The sequence below is a fragment of the Ursus americanus genome, chromosome 4, assembly GCF_024610735.1.
Source record: "Ursus americanus isolate L20-20 chromosome 4, mUrsAme1.1.p, whole genome shotgun sequence".
Classification (NCBI taxonomy): Eukaryota; Metazoa; Chordata; class Mammalia; order Carnivora; family Ursidae; genus Ursus; species Ursus americanus.
The window spans coordinates 78,023,748-78,037,906 of record NC_142130.1 but is presented as its reverse complement, the minus strand read 5'-3'; the positions used below and the strand labels follow the sequence as shown (position 1 = coordinate 78,037,906).

The following is a 14,159-nucleotide window of genomic DNA, read 5'->3' as shown; positions in this document are numbered from 1 at the left end:
TTACAACTTGCCTACATCACTAAATGACTAGTAAGTCTAAGAACGGAAGTTAAGCGTGCTTTTGAAATGCTTGGGACAGCTGTACCAAATAGCCGTGATTTTCCCAACACTTTCCTTCTTCATCAATTCATCCATCAATTATTCATTCCACCTTTATTGTGTAGAGAGGCTGTTCTAGAACTCTGAACACAATAGTGAACAGTACATGTACGCTCATCCTGGAGTTTACACCAGCCAGGAAGAAAGACATGAGCTTTTTGAAAAACCAACAGTGCTCTGGGGGCATGAAACAGGGAAACTTAATAGAGTCCAGGACCTCAGAAAGCCTCCTCTAGGGAAGTGATGTCACCCTTATTGGAAATAATAAACTCCAGTGCCATTCTTCATTTGTCCTAACTTAGTTAATGAAAAAGTGTGATTCTTTCACAAAGGTTTAGATCCAAAAGTAAGCACAATGATTGAAAACCCTCAGAAAGATGCACAAACACTGGGAGGTAGAAAGATACACACTATAGGCTTATTGTTTTCAGTAATTGTAAAAACACTAGCGGTATTAACCAAAAAATAAAACTTAAAAATATTTATTCAAAAATAATCTTAGGTGATATATTACATGTATATGTGTATATGTGTGTGTGTATGTAGATTTTATTGTGTCTACACACACATATATAGATACAATATATATACACATATATAGACACAATAAAATCTATATAACATAAATATCTGATATATATTCTATACTGCGTATACACATATGCATCTACAGGAAGGAAGGGGTGAGAAGCAGGAAAATTGAAATGTTAGGGATTAGGACAAGGGGTACACAAAGCAGTAAAGAATTGCTCCTATGGCCTTCCTTTTATCCCAATAATTTCACAATTCTCAAGTAACTATGAAGTGCTTGGTGAGAATGAATATCTTGGTGAAAATCCAAAGCTGAGTTTTGCTTTGGATCTGAGTGGAGACATGGTTGAAAGAGCCAGAAAATGAGCCAACAGCTGAGATCTGGATTATCCCAGGATAAAATTTATTCTTCAGAGTGATAGAGAGACTTCTTGTCCTTCACATAATCCTCCAAAAATACTATTTCTGGGAAATGAGCATTTGAAGTGAAACTTCCTGACAAGCACAAGACATGCAGATAGTCTCTTCTGAATTACCCATCATTTAACTCTTAATTGTTGAAGCTCTTAGCATGATAAATTAAAAGCCCCTCCATCATTTTAGATAGTTGGACTGATGGCATAAGAAACCAAAGGGAGTTCTAATATTTCCCCCTATTTAAGTCAATTTCATTTTCCATTCAACATTAGACAAGGAGGCTTTTTAATCCCCTAATTGCTATTCCTAGGGAATAGGAAAAAAAATTAAAGTGGGTGTTACCAAATACTCCCCTAGGTATCAAAATCTCAATTATGCATCTGTAGAGTGCCTAATTTACAGAATTTAAATGCCTAGGGAACGATTTAAGATAATCTAGTTGCAAAATGTTCCCCTAGGTAACTTAATGAGATGATTTGCTGAATAGGGCTATTATTAATAAGCCAATTAAATGTTGAAGGGCAGCTACTAAAAGAAAAATGGTCATTTTGCTTTGATATAGCTTCTCTTAAGCAATCCTTTTTCTCAGAAAATAGATAGCAGGGCCAAATGACAGTTAAGAGCTCTATTTAACAGTTATTTTAAAATCATAATATCAGCATATGGGGAAATATTTGCTATCATCTGTATAGGGAGGAGAGCTGAGAAGAGATGAAGGGGTGTTGGTTTTCTTATTTGTGGATGACTCCCTGACTGCTTTTATTTATAATAAGAAGCCATTCACTAATCCTTCTGGAAGTCTCAGGGAATATGGGGGTCAACATCATCTTACATGAAAACAGAATCAACAGAGGACAATAGAGGAGGTGAGCCTGTACTAACTAGATGAATTTTAAGGTTCTTGTGATTCCCCTGTGTTATGTTTTAAGATTTTGTGTTTCCATGTAAGGTGGTTTCTGGTCCTAGATCTCCTGGTAGCATGGTTCAGCTATTCACTACTTGTATGACCTTTACAAAAGGCCCCAGAATTCTCTACAGCTCCATTTATTACTCTGATTATAAGAGAGGTGATTTAGCAATCACAGACACACACACACACACACACGCACACACACACACACATGCGTTCACGTGCACATGTGCACACATACACATACACTCCATTGTGATTTCAAAAGATGTAAGATTTGGAGGATTTTAGTAAATTTTCAAATTCTAATTTATTTCTTTTTAACTGAAGTAGAGTTGACTCAAATTCTGATTTCTTTTTTTCTATTACCATAACTGATTCAGATGGCCTTTGTTCCACATCCTGAGGCTTGGTAAAATTCTGTAAACTGGACCCTACTTAATCTATCCCTGGCCTCCATCATTCACGTATCTCATCAGGGAAAACTAAAATCTAATTTTTCCTTTCCATCACCTTCTGTGTTCTCACAACCCACAGAAATTCACCCAGTATAACTATTTTTTCTCTTGTGTTCATTATTTCTGAGATTTATTAATCTAATTATAGAATTACATATAATTGCTCAACACAGACCCATTTATTCATTGATTCTTTGATGTATTTATTCATTCAGACAAAAAATAGTCTTTTTGAAGATACCAATACCAGAATGAATAAAACTCATCTACTTCACTAGTGCAAAGAAAAATTATCAGAAAGCTTGGGTCTTTAATGTTCATAGTTATTATTTGAAAATGCTTCAAAGCTTCTACTGATGGCTTTAAATTAATTTCAATGTACACACCTAAATATAAGTTAGAAAATAAGTTATTATTATTAATAAGTAATTAGAAAATAAGTTAATAACAAGAACTCAGTTTTACATATGTACTATTTTAAGACCCTTTTAACATTATCTTTTCTTTTCCTATGGCCATTGGGATACAGCCTTCCAGACTCCAAAGAGCTTAAGAAGGTCAATTAAGACCCAGAAACGTATGCTAGAACACTGTTGCTAGTCCCTAAAGTACCGTCTTCACAATTGATTTTAAGCAACTAATTTTCTTTAGTCCTTCTTAGCTCAGGAAACTTATTTAATGTGCCAACACTAAGTGATAGTTATGATCCCATAGCTATCATCAAATTAGGGAGAAAACAGTGAAAAACTCATGGAAGCATGTCAAAAGCTATTTATTAAATTATATGGAGTTACACTGACTCCACAACACAAAGTAGATGTAAAATATTCTGTACATAAAATAATTTCTTTCATTATTCCGTATACATTATGAAATTCATAAGCTTGCCTTTATTCTTCAAATACATGGTTTAATCCTACTGACTTATTGTCAGAGACATTAATTTTCACAAAGAATCCACAGAGACATCTAATTCTTTTACTACTCTAGTTCTGTTCTCATAAATTCTGTCTTCTTAATGTGTAACTGAACCAAGTCATGTGCTCTATATGTGTTTCCTGATCTACATTAAGTTACACATCTCAATATTAGGATATAATTTGTCTTTCCTCATCCTGGTGAAATGCAGGTTTAATACTTAGATTCAATATCTGCCAGCAATCAACACTCACATAGGGAATATATTATCTCAGTTCTGTTTTTCCTAGGTTGTAAAACATATCGTCCCATGCACGTGGAGAGTTGAAAGATAGGGTCAAAGATGCATTCAAGTTTAAAATCTTTATGATGTTTCTAACTTACTGAATTCCCCTATTTCTTTTTTTTTTTTAAAGATTTTATTCATTTATTTGACAGAGAGAGAGAGACAGTCAGTGAGAGACGGAACACAGGCATCCCCTATTTCTTTTTCATAGAGGCTATACAATTTAAAAATGCATTGCACATGGCTAAATAATTTTTCTAGTTATTCAATTGTACTTTACTCCACTGCGGAATTCATGCAGTTTGAGCAACTAATAAATGGAGTGGCTTGGAATCATACAAAAAGAACAGATGATTAAAAACCTTTTTGAAATAGTTACTATTTCAATATAAGTGCAAATATCAACGTAAAGACTGCCATAAATACCTAGCCGCCAAATCTTAAAATGCAAATTTTTAAATGTGAAGAAGTAATCTGTTGAGAAAGAAAATGTGGAGAAAATTATTCCTTCCCAAGATCTGCTCTTGTTTGACCACGTTAATAGAACTTACATTGAATCATAGAATTTCCTATTAGACGTGTAGAGCATGATGTTTATAGGATGAAGGGAGCAGAGAAGGAAGGGAAAGAAAAAAGAATAGAAATATGGAGATTCTTTTAATGTGCTGAAGCAGAAGGCATACCAAAATTGATATGGTCAAGATAACGTGGGTCACAATGGCTGTACTTTGGACATGCAGAGCTAGCCAAATGAAGTGAGATGGGAGAGTTGAGGGGTCAGTATAATCTTCAGAGGCAGATTTCAATTCAACCCTTACTGCTGCAAAACTGTTTAGATTATAAAGTCTTATGTTTTGGGGCACCTGGGTGGCTCAGTCTTTAACTGTCTGACTTGGGCTCATGTAATGATCCCAGGGTCCTGGGATCTAGCCCAGGATCAGGCTCCCTGAGGAGCCTGCTTCTCCCTCTCCCTCTCCCTCTGCCTGCTGCTCCCCCTACTTGTGCTCCCTCGCTCTCTGTCAAATAAATAAATTAAAAAAAAAAAAAGTCTTATGTTTTGTTATCTGTTCCCCATGCCCACAAAATCACCCACATTCTGTAAGTTTCAGTTTGCCATTAAAAAGTGTTAAAAAGTATCACTTTATTTTTTTAGTATAGTTGAGACACAATGTTACATTAGTTTCAGGTGTACAACATAGTGATTCAACAAGTGTATACATTATGCTGTGCTCACTGCAAGTGTAGCACCCTCTGTCCAGATACATCACCTCTATTACAATATTATCGACTATATTCCTTATGCTGTGTCTTTTATACCAATGACATATTCATTCCGTAACTGTGTCTGCCACTCCTCTTCACTTTATGTTTGATTAATGTGTGAGAAATGCCTTCCTTGAAGTACAAAGGGTGGAGAGGTATTGCTTTTATAAATCTTGCCATAGAAGCCTAAAATTCTGCTACTAAAACTGTGTTCCATCCTAAAATGCTATTAAGTCTGAGAGCAGTAACACAGCAATTGATTATCAGTCAATTGTAGCTATGTTTTAATTATGTAACCAATTATTTTCATTATGATATTTAAAAACAAATCCCCTACCACTTTTTCAAGTTAGAAAGGGCTGGGGATTGGAAATGAAAAGGAGGGGTATGGCAAGACAGAAATAAGATGGAATTGAGAAGGGACTAAAACTTTCTTTTAGTGGTAGGAGAAACGCAGATGTTGAGTAGGCAAAAATAGGGCTCCACTACTATTAGTTTGGTGGGGGGCGGGGGTGGGCAGAGAAAGGAAAAAATGGAAGATACAAATTTACTGAAAATAAAACTTTGTTCAAATTTTAATCTAAGACTAAACCATATCAACTATATATAAAAATTAAAATATTTTCATCATCTTAATGGAAATTTGAATTACTCCAAGTTTTCTAATCTTATTATAGTTAACACTTAAACTTCTTTGTATCCATATATGTTTCACACAAAACTTCTCATAAGACATTAATTCTAATTCCTGTTAAAGAAATCAAAATAAATTTGGTCAGCATTTCAAATGATTTATATTATTAATTAAAATAATACATAATAAAAATAGATAATAATAAAATTATAAAATAAATAAATAATTATAATATATATAATTTCCCTTCGAATATCTAAAATGCCCCCCCCCCATTTTGTGAACCTAATTGGCTCTAAACAGATGCAGTGCTACTCTAGGGAATGTTTTTGGCTTCAATAATGACCAGGGAAACAACTGACTATATAGTGAGAGAGGGCAGGGATGCTAGACATCTGTAATAGGGGGCAGATTTCTGGATTGCTCACTATTATGCTACTCAAAATGCCAATAGTGGGTCCTTTCAGATACAGAGGAGTCATGTCTGATAACCATTGTTATGGACTGAATTGTGTTCCCACCCCAGATTCATATGTTAAATCCCTAAACCCCCAGGTGACTTTATTAGGAGATGTGGCTTTAAGGAGGTCATCTGGGTACAGCTCTAATCCGATATGATTGATATTTTTATAAGATGGAGAGAGATCAGTGATGTATGTGTACAGACAAAAAGTCATGACTCTTAATCATAGGAGACAAATTGAGGGCTGCTGGAGTGGAGGGGGTGGGGGAGGGGGTAACTGGGTGACAGAATTAAGGAGGGCATGTGATGTGATGAGCACTGGGCGTTATATAAGACTGAAGAGTCACTCACCTCTACCTCTGATGAATCACTGAAGCAATAATACATTATATATTAACTGAATTAAAAAAATAAACATATTAAAAAGAAAAAAGTCATGACAGCAAGAAGGCAGTCATCTGCAAGACAAAGTGGGAGGCTTCAGAAGAAAGGAAACCCGCTGGCACCTTGATGGGAATTCCAACCTCCAGACTCTGAGACAACAAATCTGTTGTTTAAGCCATCCAACTATGGTATTTTATTATGGTAGCCCAAGAGGACTGAGACAACTGTTGTGATGATAAAGATAATTCTTTCAACAATTTGCAGCAGACCCCAGACCCTATTGTTTAGTTGACCCAACACCCAACTAACCACTTTTCATTTAGTGACAGTCTTGAGAAATATTTTTGTCTAATGGGACACAATTTTAATTATTCTTGGTAGGGTTTTTAGAAAATATGTACTGTATTGCTGGAAAAGAAAGACAAATTCAGCTTGAACAACCTATTCCCCTTTTGTTCTACTTTCTTCATATTCTGAATGTGGATGTGAATCCACCATCTTACAACACAAGATAATCTATATGAAGTCAAAAGCCAACATGCTAAGAATGAAAGGACATAAAGAAAAATATTTTGGATGCCTGATTTTATAGCTGAAAAAGTCATACATTCTTAAAATATAATGCTATATTAATAAAAGTCATTAGTATATGAAGAAAAGCTACAATAGGAAATAAATAGCTGCTATCATCAGTTGAAATAAATGATTCTGGTTGAACTCAACATAGCACTGGTATTATTTCCAATATACAACTCTTAAAAAAGGATAAGTCAAACATCACTTTTAGTTTTAGGTACAAATTATATTCATAGAAAACATATTAGATGTATTTTTATAACTCGTCATTATATCTCAGTATTCACTATGGGATTTTACTGGGGTTTCCTACAAATTCTTATCATCCACCTGTATTTTGTGCCATAAATTCTGTCTAATTGTAGGCCAAAATCTGCATTGAAGTCTATTCTCCCAGTCCAATTCATGATTCTGTTCAGGCCTATGACCCTTAGAGGCTCTTTCCCTTCCAAAGAGTTTCCAGATGGTCAAATAAGAATGGCCATGAAACCTGGCTTGAGTAGCATGAAACCATCAAATTCACAGAAAGACCAGTGAGCCATTCAGGGCCATTTTGGGGTAGAGGCAGGAAACTTTCATAGACAATTAGCCATAAAACACCTGCAGCTGCTCATCATTCTCAGAATGAAACCTACAACAAAGAGGGGTCTTAGAAAGGGAATATTAATTTTAAATTGAAAGACTGATGTCTAAAATTAATTATTTAAGTATGCTATTCAAAAATTAAACTCCTAAAAAAAAATTAGACTCCTTTTCTTACAAACCTTAAAACTTAGATGTTTGAATTAAAAAAATAATACTATAATTTAGAAAATTATGAATTTGTGGGAAAACAGTTGAAATTCATTTACATATTATTAAGGAGCAATTATTTAAAACATTATTTGCTAAAATATAATAAACTGGGAAAGTATTACTAAGTGTCCAGTAAACATAAACATAAAATTGACACAGTATTATAGGGATAATCATAAATGTTAATAAATAAATTTTACAAAATTTAATTTAAAATTGTGTTTCACTTTTAACATATTCCACAAGAGACACAAACACTCAATGTCACTTATGGCAATGTCAAGAGAAGCCACTTTTAGTGGCCTTGGATCTAATTTTCAGCCGAAGGCAAAGTCTGCCATGTCACTTTCTTCATCACTCTGGTCCTTCACCCCCTACACGTGTAAGTCCCAAGGCAGCTCTTAGCTGTCCCAAATCCCATATTAGCTAGTGCTAATTAAACTTGAAAAAAAAACTAATCCTTCTTCACAAGTTTAATGTGGCCATTCTTTGTTAAATGTTGATGAGTAATTTGTTTTTTAATTAAATGATTAAATATCAATATCAACTCATATCAAAAGGCTTATAAATTTAAGGTATTAATAATTTAATAATTCATAAAATAAAATATTTTTGATACAATAACAACCTACAATACAATAACTAAAATTGAGAAAAGGAGCTTAGCTTGAAATTACTAATATTAAGCAGAATGGAAGGTGAAAACATCCTGTTAAACTTGTCAGAAAAAAAACGAAAATGTTATTTCATTTCTGAAATGTTAAGTTTAGAAATCACAAGATGAATCATGGCATTATTTTGATGATCAATGCTTAGATTTTATACACACACACACACACAAGGCAAGTATTTCACAGTTTATAATGATGAATTTCAGCAATGGACAATTAGTTGAATTTCTATGAGAACTGATTTTCATTGTTACTTAATATACATTTATGCCTAATATGTCTATGAATTCAATGCATATTTAATGCAGTTTGAAAACACTGTACAAAATGATAATAAAAAGGTACTTACACTTCTATACTTAACAATGTATTCCAAAATAGGGGCCCCTCCGTCATCCTGCTTGGTGATACTGAGTTTAAAGCTCTTCCCACTGCTTGGCTGCCCATGTATGGACGGAGGACTTGGTTCACCTAAATAAGCAATACAATATTTGTGATTTTTACACACACCCCAGACACCTGGAGAAACTGCATTTAATAAAGAGAACACTGTCATATAAAAAAAAAAAAAAACACGATGTGATCCTGAATTTACCATTTTCCCTTTGCCTTTTGTTGTGATAAAACCTCTGATCCTTTCTCCCCATCCAAGAAACAGCAACCTTCATATATCTACATGAATATAGAAGTGTCATGACAAAATTGTGACACCTGAAAGCCAAAATATTATTTTTATTGATGAGCAAATGTTCTGAGAATAGTATTGCATTATACAAGTGTAAACTTTCTCTCATGTTAATAGTGTGCAATCCTATTTATGAATGTAAATTTTTGTAAACATTTTGTACATATGTATTAATATAAACATATTGTTATCAAACTATATGGAATGTATACTTACCAGGAAAGATAATTGTTTAGCAATTATATGTCTGCTTTAATGGGTTTTTCTTAAAGATTTTATTTATTTTGAGAGAGAGAGAGAGAAAGTGTGTGAGCATGAGATGAGGGAAGGGCAGAGGGAGATGGAAACAGAATCTCAAGCAGACTCCACACTGAGCACAGCCTGAGGTGGGGCTCGATCTCATGACCCTGAGATCATGACCTGAGCCAAAAACCAAGAGTTGGATGCTTAACCGACTGAACCACCCAGGTACCCCTTAATGAGTATTTTTTTTTTTAAATTTTATTTATTTATTTGACAGAGATAGAGACAGCCAGCGAGAGAGGGAACACAAGCAGGGGGAGTGGGAGAGGAAGAAGCAGGCTCCTAGTGGAAGAGCCTGATGTGGGGCTCGATCCCATAACGCCGGGATCACGCCCTGAGCCGAAGGCAGACGCCTAACCGCTGTGCCACCCAGGCGCCCCCCTTAATGAGTATTTTTAAACTAGATGCAGATTTGAATACATACATTTTGTAGTATCTAAACGATAGACATATGTTCTAATATATATTTTTTTCTTCTGACTTCATGAACATACTTGCCTTTGATGTTATTCTTCCCATCGAGGTGGTCTTATAACAAAGATGCTTATATGTTTAATATGAACAGGGATCTAGTGAAGTGTAAGAGTTTTCTATGTGAAGGACGCCATCTCTGCTTGGCAACTTGGAATGGGAACTTCTTGCTGTGTGTCACTCATGTGATGTCCTTTGACATGAACTGGCATCCTGTACCGTTTTTCCTCCAATTCCCTATAGATAGGAATATAGTAATACTAAGGAACTTTCAGGAAACATGCTTTAGTTTGCAAGGTTCCAGAAACCTGCAGTATGGGTCTACTTAGAGGAATGTCAGGACAAACTAAGCAGAATTGAGGGAAGAGGATTTTATGACTCCAAACTTGGAGAATCTGTTTTTGGTTTTGTTTTTGTTTTTTTCTCAGCAGGTTTATCTTTTTTTAATATCGTGTTTATAACCATATGAAGTGAGTAGTTTATTTGAGAAAAGGCATATCGTTAAAGAAATATGCCAATGGGGTGTGGTGACATGCAAGTATATAATAAAATAGCCTTGTATATTACAGCCCTATAGAAATAAAGTAAATAGAGGTATTTTGGAGTGATTCTTCATTAAAATTAATTAAATTAGTGTGCAGATATTATGATATGACATGATCCGTATTCAATATAACATATTTTCAATAAATGAATTACAATGTCTGTAAAAATCAGTACAATAATTTCTTAAAAAGACTTAATAAGAGATTGTGGGACAATCTAAATATTATAAAATGGATTTTTTACTCTGGTATTTTAATATCATTTCTAAATTAAATTTTAGAATGTACATGTTATACAGTATGAATTCATTTAATAATATTGTAATCATTATTTTGATAATAACATTTTGAGATAATGGTTATATGGCAGGAACTATATTTTCAATTACAAATGTTTTAACATAAAAATTTAAAATATTTATGTCTACATTTAACCTTTACAATATACTAAATTTGTGATTTCATTACAATTGCTACCTCCTTTGAAAAGAAAATAAAGTTCAGAACAAATGTAAATTCTATCAAAAAGGAATTGATTAAAATAATGGTTTCTATTAGTAGTCACAATGGAATTTTTATGCCAAAGTAATAATATAAGTAATAATCAAGAATAGTGGATAGTTATGACATATTAAGTACTTTACATATATTCTCTCATTTGAACCTCAAAAAAAGTCTTGAGAAGAGCTACGGGGTGCCTGGGTGGTGCAGGTGGTTAAGCGTCTGACTCCTGGTTTTGGCTCAAGGTCATGATCTCAAGGTCATGGGATTGAGCCCTGCCATGGGACACTGTGCTCAGCACAGAGTCTGCTTCCCCTTTCCCTCTCCTTCTGCTCCTTCCCCCACTCACACTCTCTCTCTCAAATAAATAAGTAAATAAATCTTTAAAAAAATCTTGCAAAGTAGCTAAAATACATATTTTTTATTTAAAAAACAAAAACAAAAACCCAAAAAACAAAAAAACACTAAGACACAAAAAACAAGACAAAACAAAAAACTAAGACCCAGCCCTTAGAGTCTCGATGTGTAGGACCGTGGTCTGCAAGCGAACAGCAGTACACGAAGAGATTAGAAGCATTGTAGTTTAAAAAGCAAAGATAAAAAAAGAGTGAAAGAGAGGAGTTTTATGTTCGAAGCACCGAGGATGGTGTTCTACAAATGAAGGAAGCGAATTGTGCCTAATTGAAGGACGATAAAACGTTGGAGTGGTTAGCCAAGGTCTTACTGGTCTTGCCCTCTTCGGGGGCTGACGTGCAGTGACCTGGAGAGCGGAATCAAGACAGAATGCACAGTACTTCGGAAACGGGAAACAGTCTGACCAAACTTGAGTTCCACCTACTGATGCCCGAGAACACCATGGCGACTGAGGAAGGAAGTCCAAGGAGGGCAGGCAGGCAAATGTGTGTGTGGACAAAAGATGTGTGGACAGAAGGGGAAGGCTGGCATTGAGGATTAGAGGTAGAGAAGGGACAGATCTGCTTAAATTTGTGTAAAGTCACTCTAGAATTATTTTAGTCTGAAAGTATGGCTGGGAGTCAAGATGTACCAGCAGTTGTCCTGGAGAGAAAACAGATGGGAGTGAAAAAGACATAGGCAACAGAAACGGAGAAAAGGGGACATCTGACAGATTTTATGAGAACCAAGAGTTGGTCACAAATTAGGGTAAGGTTATTGATTGTGGCCAATTTGTGGTATTAGGTGTCTGTAACAAGCAGGGTGATACACAGACTTTGTAACAGCACTTGTTGGGTCACAGTCAAATTTCTCACATTGTCAAATAATTCATTCAACATAAAGGAAATGGAAGTCTTTTCAAATCTGTCTTCACTTTATATAATTCGACTGCCTTACAACAACCCAAAAGAGGACAGTAGCAGGGACAAGGCTATAACCGGTAATCTTCCGCAGTCCCCATGAAAATGGATTAATTCAGTGGGGCCTTTTTCTCACACCTAGGGCCTACAGAATTTATGGGATAAAGGCAATAGTCATGTCTCATCAAAAGAATGGAATAGTGGACATGTGACATAGTCACTGGTTTTACTTTCTCACAGACTATAATCCAATTAATCAGGACACCTTCCTGATGAGGACAATTTCCTGAAGGCAGTTTTACTGTATTTACTGTAGTGCACCTTTTCTTTTTTGCCTCATTCCAGAGCGAAGTTATTTTTATAAAACTTAGATGCCACCATTTTCAGAAACCACTTCAACAAAGACGTAATTCACTTCCCCAAAGTGTTGAAACACCTCCCTGCATTTTAAGATCCCTTAAGTTTGCAAGTGAAGAGAGCAAAACAGAGATGATTACTTACGGACTGGTAACGTCTGGAAGATTTCTATTTTACTGTAGTCTCCTTGCCCTTTTCCATTTACTGCTGCAACCCTGATTTCATAAGTTGTATTTGGTTCCAGGTTGCTCAAAACAACCATTGCTAGAAGATGAAAAAAAGCACATATATGTCTATGGTTAATATATTTTAATAAGTAAACAAATCAACCTATTACAAAGCTGAGTGAATAATTTCACTGTAAATCTTTCCAGAAAATACCCAAAAAAATAGAAAATATATAAGAAGAGAATGATTTGTGAACACTGCCCTTCTTCACCTCTATTTTAGCCTTCTGATTCCATGCAGTTAACTTCAAAGAAGAAAATTAATAGCTTCTTTTATGAAAGTTACATTCACAATATATTCAAGAAATAAGAATGAGCTAAAAAAAATCCTTACTGTACGCAATCCAAATATTTTGTCTACTTTAAATCCATTATTGGGGCACCTGAGTGGCTCAGTTGGTTAAGCATCTGCCTTCGGCTCAGGTCATGATCCCAGAGTCCTGGGAAAGAGCCCTGAGTCAGACTCCCTGCTCACTGGAGAGCCTGCTTCTCCCTCTGCCTGCTGCTCCCCTTGCTTGTGCTCTCTCTCTCTCTCACTCAGGCTCTATCTCAAATAAATAAATAAAATCTTAAAAAAAATAAAAAACAAATTCATTATATCTATCGAACTTCATGGAGATATGGAATTCAATATACAGAACTCTGGCCTCAGGTATAAGGTGTTTCACTCATGTCAGAAAAGTGTCAGAAAGCCAACTACAACCAAAGTAGATCATTTATTTGATAATCTCAAATCAAATCAAATTATTTTTAATGCTGGTTTGAAGGTTGTCACCTCCTGTATTTTCTCTCTGAATTTCTTCTTGATTCTATACTTTATCAGACCTGGATTCAACATGACACTAAGAAGAGAGAATCTGAAAAAGCTCAGGGATGTGAAGGTTATTAGAAATATCTCCTGGGTCATGCCAACCTCTTCAATTTGCCAAAGAATTTTGGGTACAATGGTAGCTTTAAAATATCATATCTTTACAAATTCCTCTGAGGAAGTCAACAAAGTTCCATAGATGCCTTCAGCCTTACTGCTTTTGCTAAATAGTGCAAAAATTTACTAGTGGAAGTGGTAAAGTCTTAATAAACAATCAAAAAGAAATTATGTCTGGCTTATATAATAACTCCAAGTAAAATGATCAATTCATAACACAAGATATAATCAATCATAAATCATAGGTAACCAGGATCATATTTGTAGAGATGTTGTTTCATATGAACCATGACTGAAAATGGTATACATTCAATAAAATTACAATATGATTTATTAACATATTTCTGAAAACTAATTACATTATAATATAGATTCTTTAGATAACATTTTTCATTCCACATTGTATGAATATACTTAATGAATTTGT

The 14,159-nt window shown here is 34.8% G+C and overlaps 1 protein-coding gene across 2 annotated transcripts in view; it reads right to left on the bottom strand.

Annotated features, from left to right (window-relative positions):
- The window catches only part of NCAM2 (neural cell adhesion molecule 2), a 506,926-nt gene that overhangs the window by 44,976 nt on the left and 447,791 nt on the right, over positions 1-14,159 (bottom strand). For both annotated transcript variants that reach the window (XM_087861739.1, XM_087861738.1), the window contains exons 13-14: positions 12,725-12,844; positions 8,755-8,876 (exon numbers count right to left, since the gene is read on the bottom strand). In XM_087861739.1, coding sequence (XP_087717865.1) covers positions 8,755-8,876; positions 12,725-12,844 — 242 coding nt within the window. The remainder of the gene's footprint in view (positions 1-8,754; positions 8,877-12,724; positions 12,845-14,159) is intronic.